Source organism: Eptatretus burgeri, chromosome 13 (genome assembly GCF_056783735.1).
Source record: "Eptatretus burgeri isolate ZD-2024b chromosome 13, Ebu_testis_v1, whole genome shotgun sequence".
NCBI classification, from domain to species: Eukaryota; Metazoa; Chordata; class Myxini; order Myxiniformes; family Myxinidae; genus Eptatretus; species Eptatretus burgeri.
In genome coordinates, this window is record NC_140973.1 from 33,772,281 (window position 1) to 33,784,817 (window position 12,537).

At 46.1% G+C, this 12,537-nt stretch overlaps 1 protein-coding gene across 1 annotated transcript in view; it reads left to right on the forward strand.

Annotated features, from left to right (window-relative positions):
* SEC13 (SEC13 homolog, nuclear pore and COPII component) overlaps nt 1–6,518 on the forward strand; it is a 47,312-nt gene extending 40,794 nt beyond the window's left edge. The window contains exon 9 of the mRNA XM_085851989.1: nt 6,114–6,518. Within this exon, the coding sequence (XP_085708115.1) occupies nt 6,114–6,221 (108 nt within the window). The 3' untranslated portion in view covers nt 6,222–6,518. The remainder of the gene's footprint in view (nt 1–6,113) is intronic.
* The last annotated feature ends 6,019 nt before the right edge of the window (nt 6,519–12,537 follow it).

Below are 12,537 nucleotides of genomic sequence, written 5' to 3' on the forward strand. Positions count from 1 at the left end.
ATCTTCTATCTTCTCATCCAAACTCTCTCTTCCTCTTATGTGGCGACTTCAATTGTCATCACGCCAGTTGGCTAGGTGTGGGTACCTCTCTCACCTGCCATGGGACGTCAGCAAAAACTTTCTGTGACTCATTGGGACTGACTCAATCGGTCAACTTCCCGACCCGGATCTCAACCAATGGTACTCCATCTCTTCTGGATCTGATTTTGACAAATTTCCCTGACAATATCTGCTGCTCTTCCTTCGCTCCAATTGGTTCTTCTGACCACGTCCTTGTTAAAGTGGACATCTCTCTGGCTGTCATCAGAGAACCACCTCACCGCCGTCGAGTCTGGCATTTCACTCAAGCCGACTGGCAGGGTCTCCGAGCAGCCATCAAACTTACAGACTGGTCTCCTATCACTACTTTCTCAAACATCAACTCATCCTGGGAATTCTTTCAAAGAAACTTGCTCTCCCTCATGCACAGATTTATCCCCTCTCGTGTTCAGTTGTCTTACCCTTCCTCCCGCCCTTGGTTTACTGAAGCTTGTGGCGAGGCAGTTGTCCTGAAACAACTTGCCTTTGCCTCATGGAAAGCAAACCCAACTGAGGCGAATCTCAGTTCTTTCCACAAAGCTCGGAACAAGTGTGTATCTACCCTCAGGAGAGCCAGAAAACAACATCTTTCTCATCTCAAGTCTGAACTCTCAGACCTCTCTCCCTCCTCAAAATCCTGGTGGCGTTTAATCAAATCTGTTTCTGGTGTATGTTCCCCCTCCATCCCCTCCCTTACCTCAAATGGTCGCACTGCTGATTCCACGTGATAAAGCTGAATGTCTAAGCTTCCGGTGTTTGCAGCTAAATCTTGTGTCCCAAACCCATCACTATCTCTACCCACTTTACCCAGTCGCACCCAACTGTCCCTGGACTCTGTATCCCTTTTCTCCTGACAAGGTGGAGAGCTTGCTTTCAAACCTCGAGTCAGATTCTGCAACGGTCCAGACGGCATCAGCCCACGTGTCCTCAAAGCCTGCTCTTCTGCTCTTGCTCACCCTCTCTCTGTTCTATTCACCCTCTCATTTTCCCAAGGTCATCTGCCATCTGCTTGGAAATCTGCTAACATCACTGCCCTGCATAAAAAGGTGCAAAAACAGATCCCTGTAACTACAGACCAATCAGCCTTCTCCCAATCATCAGCAAGGTTATGGAATCCATCATTGCTTCAGACATGAAATCCTTCCTCTTCTCTCCAATGGCTTGATTTCCAATCATCAATTTGGTTTCAGACCAGGTCACTCTACCCTGGATATGCTGCTACTGCTCTCCCATCAATGGATGGAGGTCCTCAATGCCAGACAGGAAATCCGAGGCCGTATCCCTGGACATATCACGTGCTTTTGACACAGTCTGGCACCCTGCCCTACTCACCAAACTCTCTTCCCATGGTATTCAAGGCCATCTCCACTCATGGCTCGCAGACTTCCTCTCCTGTCGCAGTCAACGTGTGGCCCTAAATGGAGTTCTTTCATCCCCTCTTCCTGTGCAGGCTGGAGTTCCTCAAGGTAGCGTTCTGGGCCCTGTTCTTTTTCTGGTTTTCATCAATGATCTCTCGGACTCTCTGGAAAATCCTCTATTTCTCTTTGCCGATGACTCCACCCTCTGCCGTACCATCTGTCATCCCTCAGACCGGCAAGCAGCAGCTTCTTCGCTCACTGCAGATCTGGATAAAATCACAAACTGGTCCAACACGTGGAACATGTCTTTCAATCCACACAAATCTCACACTCTCACTATGTCTCTTCGAAAGGACCGTTTACAAAACCCCCCCCATCCACTTTCTCAACAATCCTCTGGAAGAAGTCTTTTCTTTCAAGCTTCTGGGTCTCACTATCTGCCATGACCTTTCCTGGGAAAGTCACATTTCCAACCTTGCCTCAAAAGCCAGTCGCCGACTGGGAATCCTCCGTCGTGCAAAGTCCTTCCTCGGCCCTCTTGAGCTCCTGACTACTTACAAAGCTTTTGTCCGTAGCCTGATGGAGTACTGCTCTCCCCTCTGGGCTGGTGCTCCTGCCTCCCACCTTTCTCGACTTCACGCTGTCGAAACCAGGGCTTTTAAGATCATTGGCATCTCCGCATAATGAAGCTGAGTCTTTGGGCCTCTCACTCAATCACCGCAGGTTGGTCGGTGGTCTTTCTGTCTTCTACCGACTCCTCTCCAGCCTTGCCCCCCTGCTCTCTCTGCGATTTGTCCCAACCACATTTCCACAGGGCGCTCAAGGTCCGCCAACAACCCCTTCTGGTAAAACTACCAAAATCACGAATCACTGCTCATCTTCACTCTTTCATTCCTCTTTTTCCCGCCTTTGGAATAAACTTCCTCACTCTATTCTTTCCCATTCTTCCCTCCAGGCTTTCAAAACAGCTGTTCACCACCACCTCTTATCTTCCCCCATCCAAATCCTCGATCTTTTCTACCCCCGATAATCCACCCATGCCCACTTCCTTCAATTCTCCTGCTTTCCTTCCTGAAAGTCCCTGTAATGTCCATCTTCTCCTCGCCATGTTCCCCGTCCCATCCCCATCCCTCTCCCTTCCACAGTTCACCTGTGTCTGTTCCCCAATGTTTTGTCCCTTCCACTCCCACCCCTCTTGTCTCATGCCTCCTTGCTGTGAGTTGTGTGTTAGCTCTCATACGAGCCTCGACCAAGGTATACAAAAAAAAAAAAAAAAAAAAAAAAAATAAAAAAAAAAACTAGAGAGCGTCTAGAACCCCAGAGCTTCCAGGGCCCTAAGGCGGGCCCTGGACCCCGCCGCAAGGGTCGAGCGCTCCGCGCTCGAGATGTGCGCTTCGTGCACATTATTTGGTGTCGGTTGCAAATCCTCCCTAATTCTGATTTCCAAGAGTTGGCATCTCTGCTTGTATATTGTTACGGCTGTGGAAATTTGTACAACACCAGAAAGGTCCTTAGATCAGTTATGCCGGTAAGTTTATGTGCAGATAGTTCCCCACCGTTGTTTAGAGGGTATTTATTCGTGTTCACCGGGCTGCGACGCTTATAGATAGCCGTTTTTCTTTTCTCTAACATTATTTTGGACCAATCATCCCCCAACAACGAAATCGCCACCACCAACATCATTCCCAAACAACTAAAACTCAAACACCACCACCTTCGCCTCTTTACCTCCACAACTGCACCCCGCAAACATCGCTTCACCGCCATCCCGGAGACAACGCCATCTTCGCGCTGTCGAGGCGAAGCTTTGGTGAATTACACACATCGGCGCGGCCGGGACGAAGCCGCGCTGGCAGGCGAAGCTTTGGTGAATTACACACATCGGCGCGGCCGGGACGAAGCCGCGCTGGCAGGCGAAGCTTCGGTGAATTACACACATCGGCTCGGCCGGGACGAAGCCGCGCTGGCAGGCGAAGCTTCGGTGAATTGCACACATCGGCTCGGCCGGGACGAAGCCGCGCTGGCAGGCAAAGCTTCGGTGAATTACACACATCGGCTTTGCCGGGGTCAGGAGTCGCGCTGTCGAGCGAGTGTTTTGGTGATTTCTATAACGTCCGCTTTGCCGGGGTCAGGAGTCACGCTGTCGAGCGAGTGTTTTGGTGATTTCTACCACGTCCGCTTTGCCGGGGTCAGGAGTCACGCTGTCGAGCGAGTGTTTTGGTGATTTCTACCACGTCCGCTTTGCCGGGGTCAGGAGTCACGCTGTCGAGCGAGTGTTTTCGTGGTTTCTACCACGTCCGCTTTGCCGGGGTCAGGAGTCACGCTGTCGAGCGAGTGTTTTGGTGATTTCTACCACGTCCGCTTTGCCGGGGTCAGGAGTCACGTTGTCGAGCGAGTGTTTTGGTGATTTCTACCACGTCCGCTTTGCCGGGTTTGGAGGTCAAGGGTCAGGGGTCGATTCCCCGGCCCTACAAAAAGGGCGAGCAGAACGGAGCTCCGTGTCAGAGAGTCGGTCGGCGCCAGTCGAGTTAGCCGGAGCCAAGGTGGTCCAGGGTGTTCGTTCAAGCGTCAACTCGCTAAGAGAGTGTCAACTCGCTAAGAGAGCGTCAACTCGCTAAAAGAGCATTAACGTGCTGAGAGAGCACCAGCAATTCCCCCCATACCGAGCATCCGCGCTGAGAGAGCGCTGGCAACCCCGTCTGTTCCGTGGTGCCTGCTGTGCGGCGCGAGCCTGCGCATCCGGGTGGAGAACGCCGGAGAGAGCTCACCGGCCAAGCCGGGTGCCCGAGGACAGGCGCGGCCACGCCAGGCCGTGGGGGAGTCGACGTTGCGACCTGCCCACCATCCCGCCACGAGGGCGCGGGTAAGATCCTTCGGTCTCGTGGGCCTGACTGTTCATCCAGGCTCCACGTCACATTCGGTCCACGGACCTGTCTGCCACCCTTGTCTTTGGGGGTGGCTTTTCTTTGCTGTTTGTAGAAATGCATGTGGTGGCTCCGTCTCGTAAGTAGACTTGTTTAAGTGACTGTGTGGGCAAATAAAACCCTTTATTCGGTGGTAATTATTTTATCTGCTTGCTTTGACTGTACATACGTGCATGATTCATTGTGTTGGCTGTATATACGTGTGGGTTTGAATAAATGTGCCTGTTGAACTGTTTCCCATTTGTTGCGTCCATTTCCCTTTTGAAAGTGCCATCTTGCATCACGGAAGAAATTGGTAGAGGGGTGTAAGCACCCGGTAAACAGAATCACATCTGTCGAGGTCGGCGATACCGCTCGGTTATCACTGTAGCACTGAACGGACCGCTTAAGCGGTTTGTATCCTTGGCCGACCTGTGGTGAGGTACGATCGCCCGGTCGACTACTCGCGCAGGTACTTAGGTTGGTCGAATTTAGCGAGCAACCCTATCCTGCGCGGGTGGGCAATTGGCACGATCGTGGTGAGGTTAAACCCCCACCCGTGACTGGCTCCTGGCGGTAGTTCCAGGAGGGTCACGACTGAATTGTCCGTCCGGTGGGCGACGCTGTTGTGATTGGAGTTATGCAATCGCTCGCACGCCAGGCGGGCCAGAATTCGCAACAATATATTGTAATGGACTCGGTCTTCCTAAAAGGTGACGTGAAACTGCCAGCGATGAACCCGCCCAAGATGCCTTGTGGAGGCATTGCACACATGCAATGACTCCAAGGTGCGGTGTGGTTAGCAGAAGAAGAAGAAGCACTTCTTTTATGTCTTCAGATACATCAGGTTGCTGAGGCAGTTTTCTTTGGTTGGGGTGTACAATCTTGGGCAGGTCACCAATTTGACACAGGATACTTGGATGGCTCATTCTTCTGGGTAAGCTGGTACTGTTTTTTTGCTGATCTCGGAAGGATGACAGGTTGAGTCAATCCACCTTGTGTTATTTTGACAGCACAACAGGAGTTCAAACTCAGAACCCGAAGGTCTTAAACCAGCCACCTTACCATTAAGCAAACACCAGGCTGGTGTGGTTCGGTTTAATTAACTTAGCCATGTGGGGGTTTCAGCACGCATTTGGTTTCAAGGAGATTTTGGTTACACTGGAGAGCTGTTCCGTGGCTCAAAATGCACAAATACACTTTTAAATTAACAGGTTTAATAAATCATGAGGATGGGAACTCAGTGGGAGGATAATGAATAGAAATTAAATAGAAAACAGGTTGAACTAAGTTATATCACTGGATATGAAATACATTTACCTATTTTGGAAGCTATACCAAACCGGTGTTCCCAACAGCACTATGGCATTCTTTTTGGGTTTCTTCTTTACTTGTTCTCATCTCCTGTTCTGAGGTTATGATGAACTGCAGTGATCTTCGCCTTTTTTTTTTTTAGAGGGGGGCCACTTTGCCAATAAGACATCAGTGTGAGAGCTGCCAGACTGCCGGCATGACTCCGTAATAGCTGCTATTAGGCTTCACTCTCACGTACTCTTCTTTGTTGTGGTTCACTGTGCTGCAATCTGATGTCATTGTTACTTTTACATTTCGCATTGGAAATCTCATTTGATCGCATTTATGGCAGATTATGATGGAGTGTTTTCACATTTGTGTATTATCGGTCACACATTAGGCAACCAGTCGCTTGCGGGCCGTGCAATGAAGAACAGTGGTAAAGCATGAATTGTCCCTTCCCCAACTTTCTCCCATTCAGGTTAGCCTATGGAAGGAGAGCACAGATGGACAGTGGAAGTGTGTCAGTGATGTAAACAAAGGCCAAGGAATCTCATCAGGACCCGACGAGACCCGTCCAGAGCAATGACCGAACAAGTTTCTTTGTCTGCTGCAATTGGTGGGAGTGTTTTGGTTAAAGTTATACAAAGTACTGAATCGTTTTTACATCCTTCCTCCAAGGATGGATGGCTTTTTGAGGCAAAAAAAAGAAGTAGCTCATTCATGGCATCTTTTTCCATGGTGCTGTGTTGTCAAAGTTTCACTCTGTCCTCGTCCCAATTTTAACGTCCAAACCGATTACTTCGTAATGCAGTTTTGATGGAGCATCCTGGCATTCTTTTAGGGATCATCAGTGTACTTATTTAATAAAGTCATGACGATGAAATGTTCGTGTTTTTGTTCATTTGGTCACTTTGAAGCTACTTTTTTGTAGTTTTGTAAATTCTTCATAAAATGTTTGTTTTGTTTGTGTGTAAAATCAGAATACATGAATCATTTCCCAAAACTTGCATCGACTTTCAAACTATGCTTGATTATTCATCAATAAACATGTCATGTTTTGAGATATTTTGGCAAAATAACGTATTGGTGTGAAAGGCATATTTAAATTGACACTTATTTTTCTCATCATTTTATTAAAATAGCAATACAAGGCAAAGGACGTGTGTGCTTCGTCATTGTCATGTTGTCACTTGCACTGCACAATAATATCAACTTGTGTGTTCTACCGGGTGGGTGTTTCACACATCTGCCCCAATGATTGTTCTGATCTGGCTGAACTCTTTTTTTTATGTTCTTACCCTCGCCGGAGGAGAGAGTGTTGCATTTGGGTCCGTTTGTTTGTTTTTCTGCACAGACCTTTCGTGTTTTTCTCTGCAAACGCTTGTCGGATTGAGACAAAGTTTTCACAATTATTGTAACTAACTACTCATGTAGAATGTCTATTCATAATTAGGATGTCATAGATCACATGGTGTGGCAGGCGTATTGGAAAAATGGAAAAACTGGACCTCTGTATCTCTGAAACCGCACCAAGGGAAAAATTGAAACTTGGCAAATAGCAAGTGCTCCTCATGGGGAATAGATGTGATTTTTTTTTCAGTGACATCATAGGTGCCTTTGTTGTGACATAGCATTCTACATTTGCAATTATGACATCTGATGTTGTTCGTCTTTCGGCTGCTCCCGTTAGGGGTCGCCACAGCGGATCATCCATTGTGATCCGCATACTGATTTGGCACAGGTTTTACGCCGGATGCCCTTCCTGACGCAACACAGAGATAAGGATTGGGTTTCGCCATCATTCCGTGCTGCCCTACACCCTCTCATAGCACGGCCCAGCGTAGAGCTCCCGTCAAGCAATTATGACATCTGATCAGTATGAAAATTTTTGAGGGTCATCTAGGGATAAAATGGTCCACAGAAAAAAAAATTGACGATGTCATCGGTCACGTGATTCGGCAGCCATAATGTTAACAACAAAAAATAAATTCAAAAATCTTCTTCCTTTGAAGTAGCTGAACAGATCGAGGCAAAACTTTACACGTAAGACCGCCTATCCATGAGGAACAAAAGGTTCATCCATAATGATGTCATTGGTCACATGGTTTGGTAGTCATATATTATTGGATTTACCCTAAAACCTACTAAAATCTTCTCCAGAATGGCTGGACAGATCGAGGGGAAACTTCACACAAATGTTCCCCAAGCCTTGGGGATACCAGGGTATTCATGAATAATTGATGTCACATGGTCTGGCAGGCATATTGGATTGAGCGAAAATCTTCCAAAAAATTTGGTCTCAAACACCTTAATCGATGCAAAACTTCACAATTATGCTCGAGTAGTGACGGGGGAAAATATGTTTTAAATTTCAACCTGATCGGACGCATGGTCTGGCAGCCAGAATTGTATATATTTTTTGATCTGGGTTTTAATTTTATTTTTTGAATAAGACTCACTTTGCTGTGCCTGGATGGGTTTGCGGGTAGAGGAGTAGCAGCTGAAATGCAAATCCGATCCAGGTTCCTTCTGATGACTTCATCTCTGCTTTTTGCTTATTTGGGTTCCTTCTGATTACTCCAATGCAGAACTGTACCGTTTAGTCTTCCATTTGATTTGAATTGAATTTATTTTAATCCCATTTAAATTCAGTTGAATAATAATAACCGTCATGGGTCAGGGTGAAGTGTCCAATCAAACATGGTTTGTATCAACGTAGGACGTCTTGGTACCCAGTCATCACTGCCAGCAGTTATAAAGTGGCAGTTCTAGTTATGTCTCATTAATTACGTAACACACCAGTACACAAACACCACAAAATATACCACACAAAACAAGTCCTGACGAATGTCCACAATACAAAGCCTTCCCCCTCCCCTGATCTACTTATTCAACAATCCTATTGAAGAAGTCCATTCATTCAAGCTTTTGGGTCTCACTGCCTGCCGTGGTATTTCCTGGGAAAGCCAGATTTCCAAGCTGTCCTCCAAAGCCAGTCGCCGACTGGGAATCCTCCGTTGTGCAAAGTCCTTCCTTGGCACAACTGAGCTCCTGACCACATACAAAGCTTTCTTATGCAGCCTGGAGTACTGCTCTCTCTCATCTTGCCTGGTGCTCCCACCTCACACCTTTTTCAGCTTCACGCTGTGGAAACCGACGCATTTAGGATCATTGTTATTTCCCACGATGAAGCTGAGTCTTTGCATCTCCCTCACCACAGGCAGGTCAGTGGTCTTTGTGTCTTCTACCGTCTCCTCCCCTGCCTCACCCCCCCTCCCCCTCTGTGATCTGTCCCCCACCACCCCCACCCTATATTTCCGCAGGACGCTCAAGGTCCATCAACAAACCCTCTGGTGAAACGACCAAAATCAAGAATTGCTGCTCACCTTCACACTTTCATTCTTCTTTTTTCCACCTCTGGAACAAACTCCCACATCTCTTCAATCCCACTCTTTCGTTCAGGTCTTCAAAGAGAGGTGTTCACCACCATCTCATTTCTTCCGCCATCAAAAACCTTGATCTTTTCTACCCCGTTAATCCACCTCATGCCACCCACCTTCAAATTCTTGCTTTCTTTCCTGAAAGTCCCTGTAGTGTTCATCTTGTTTATCCCGTGTACTCCACCCCATCCCTTTCCCTTCCACAGATCCAATGTCTCTATTCCCCACTGTTTTGTGCTTCCCTCTCCCACCCCTCTTGTCTCTTGTTAGGTCATCTCTTCGAGCATGACCTAATAATATGGGTGTAGATGTCCTTCGATCCGTCCGTCCGTTGCGAACATGACGATTTTCAAATTCTATCTCCTCCGCCATTTCTCAAGCGATCTTGAATTTCATTGTGGCATATGAATCTATGGGACAATATCTAAATTTTGATCGGACCGGATTTTCAATATTCGCTTTCGTTTTCATGTCACGTGACTTCAAAGTTGGCAAAAAATGCGAAAATGACGATTTTCAAAATCTATCTCCTACATTTCTCAAGCGATCTTGAATTTGATTGTGGAATATGAATATATGGGACAATATCTAAATTTTGTCGGGCTGGATTTTCGATATTCGCTTTCGTTTTCGCGTCATGTGACTTAAAAGTTTGCAAAAACTGCCCTACCTTCAGGAGGCTATATATTTTCTCGCAGAGATGTCCGTCACTCCTGCACGGGGGTAATTTTTTTCCTTTTTGTTATATGTTCTGTGTGTTGCCTCTTTTATTTGCCTTGGCAATGTATACAAAATAAAGAAATAGATTTTTGGTTCAGGTTCGGATCCAGATACGGCCTATCAGTCGGAGATAAAGCATAAACTGTTCAGCCTGGGTTTTTTTTTTGTGTTTTGTTTTTTTAGTCCCCGTTGGATTTCGTCCGAAACGGGGGTTTATGGATTTGGTCTCGATTTTCGTGTGTTCGTGCGTCTGCAACCATATCTCGGACATGTTCGCCCGATGTTTTTCCTACTTGGCACAGACAACATATGATGCATACTTGGCAAGTTGAAGGTGCCAAATAACGAGTTGGTAGGAATGGAAACCAGGTTATTTTTTGTTTTGGTTTTTTATCCCCCGCCGCGTGGCGGAAGGGGTATATTGTTATCACCCGGGTCGTCCGTCTGGCTGGCTGGGCGTCAACATTTATAGCTGTGAGTGCGATAACTCATAAACTGTTCGCCATATCGATTTGAAATTTGGGTCACACATGTACCACCTGAAAAGGAAGAACCCTATTGATTTTGGGCGTGGCCGGATCCAAGATGGCCGACTGGGGCGGCGTCAACATTTATAGCTGTGAGTGCGATAACTCATAAACTGTTCGCCATATCGATTTGAAATTTGGGTCACACATGTACCACCTGAAAAGGAAGAACGCTATTTATTTTGGGCGTGGCCAGATCCAATATGGCCAACTGGGGTGGCCATCTTGAAAAAAATGTTTTTTTGCCATATCGATTTGAAATTTGGGTCACACATGTACCACCTGAAAAGGAAGAACCCGATTGATTTTGGGTGTGGCCGGATCCAAGATGGCCGACTGGGGCGGCCATCTTGAAAAAATGTTTTTTGTAATAAATGGAAAACCGCTTATCTGATTTCAATTATTTTTCAATGGCGGGGGATTCTCCATCTCTGACGGTATATTTTAACCCTTTGCGTGCTGCAGTTCGATTTGTGACGAGATAAAAAAAAAATTGAAACTTTATTTTGTTTTAATTTTGGTTATTCGTCCAATTACACACCCAAGTTGTATTTTTTTGCAAATGCCACTTGAAATTCACAGCCCTATGAGAAAAGTAAATTAAGCAGCAGGAACCATGCAGCCGTAAACAATGCAGCACGCAAAGGGTTAACCAAACGTGGTAAAAACGCGATAAGATATGTTGACTTGTCAATAATGATAAAGAGGTTCCAAAAAAGACAACAACCATTTCTCAAACAAAGAATATTTCTGTTATGCCACTCAACAGACATTAAACAACTGGATTGATTGCAGGGCACAAATCCATTTATTTCACAGCAAGTCGTGTTCACCTACCTTTGACTCCGTTAAGATGGTGTCTCCCTCACATTCTACATGCCCCTTCCCCCTTGCATCATCATCTTTCTCACAATCTCTCAACATCCGACAATTCAACAACAACATATTTGGAAAGAATATAACACCGAATATAGAACACAACAATTTCTCAAAGTTTTATTTACTTTTTTCCTGTTTCCAGTTGTCACCTGCGATACGTGACGTCACAATTACTGGAAATAGCGTCCCCACAATAAAGAGCAGTGTTTCCTGGTTTATGGAGACCAAGTGATGAATGTGACGTGATCTTGACAATAAAACTTTGAGAAATGTTTGTTCATTAACAAGCATCAAACCACATCATGGTATCCCATTTCATTCATTTTTAAATTCCAGTTTGAATTTGAACGGTAATTTATGAACATCCTGTATATGAGTGAAAACGATCCGAATCGAATCGTACCATTCAAAATACTCTAACGTACCGATAAATATCACAGCGAGAAGTCGAAGTGTGAATTGGAAAGCAAATAGGCCTTCCGATTTATTCAGAGTGAGTACAAATGGCAGTCGAGGGGGAGTGATGTGTACAGATGATTTAATGAATTGGTGGGTTGGGTGAACCTCATGACGTCCTCCAGCCAATCGAGTCAGACCAGAGTGGTACCTTGCATATCGGATTGAGATTGCTATGGGTCTGTCACTCTGTGTGAATCCATGCAAGTGGAATGGAAGCTAAACATTGCACTTTTGAAATTGTTCCTACTTTTCATCCATTACGTGTTTTAACGATCCCAAAACGGGTCCGTGAGTTTAAAGAAAGAAAACGGGTCAAAAGATGGTCAATAAATGGGTCAAACCTGTCATTTGCCATGTAAGAAGATGGCTTACATAAGCACGTCATGTCTTTTCGAGATCAGATCCAAGATGGCCGACTGGCGGCCATTTTGTTACTGAAACGTGTCCCCAAGCATTTTTCAGACACGTATGGTCAGAATCTGTTCAAACTTGGCACAAACAGAGCACACGATGGCCTACACGTGCACTTCACTTTATTGTACGATCTGATCAAAGATGGTCGACTGGCGGCCATTTTAGTTGAACATAAATATCTGGGCTTGCCCTTTAACTCCACTCAGCAAAATTACTAAAACAAACAGGGGCTTTGACATTTTATGTTGGTTCACGAGCGCCAGCCAGAGTGACCACTATATTCGTTATGTCTGTGTGTCTGTCTGTCCAGAGCATAACTCCGTGGACTTTGATCCGATCTTGATGAAACTGGGTTATGTGTTCGATATCAATGTCTTGTTGTGTTTTCCTCGATGAGGGCATGCTACGCCCATTGTGGGTCAAGCCACGCCCCAAAAATAGCCATTTTTAGGGGTAGTCGGAT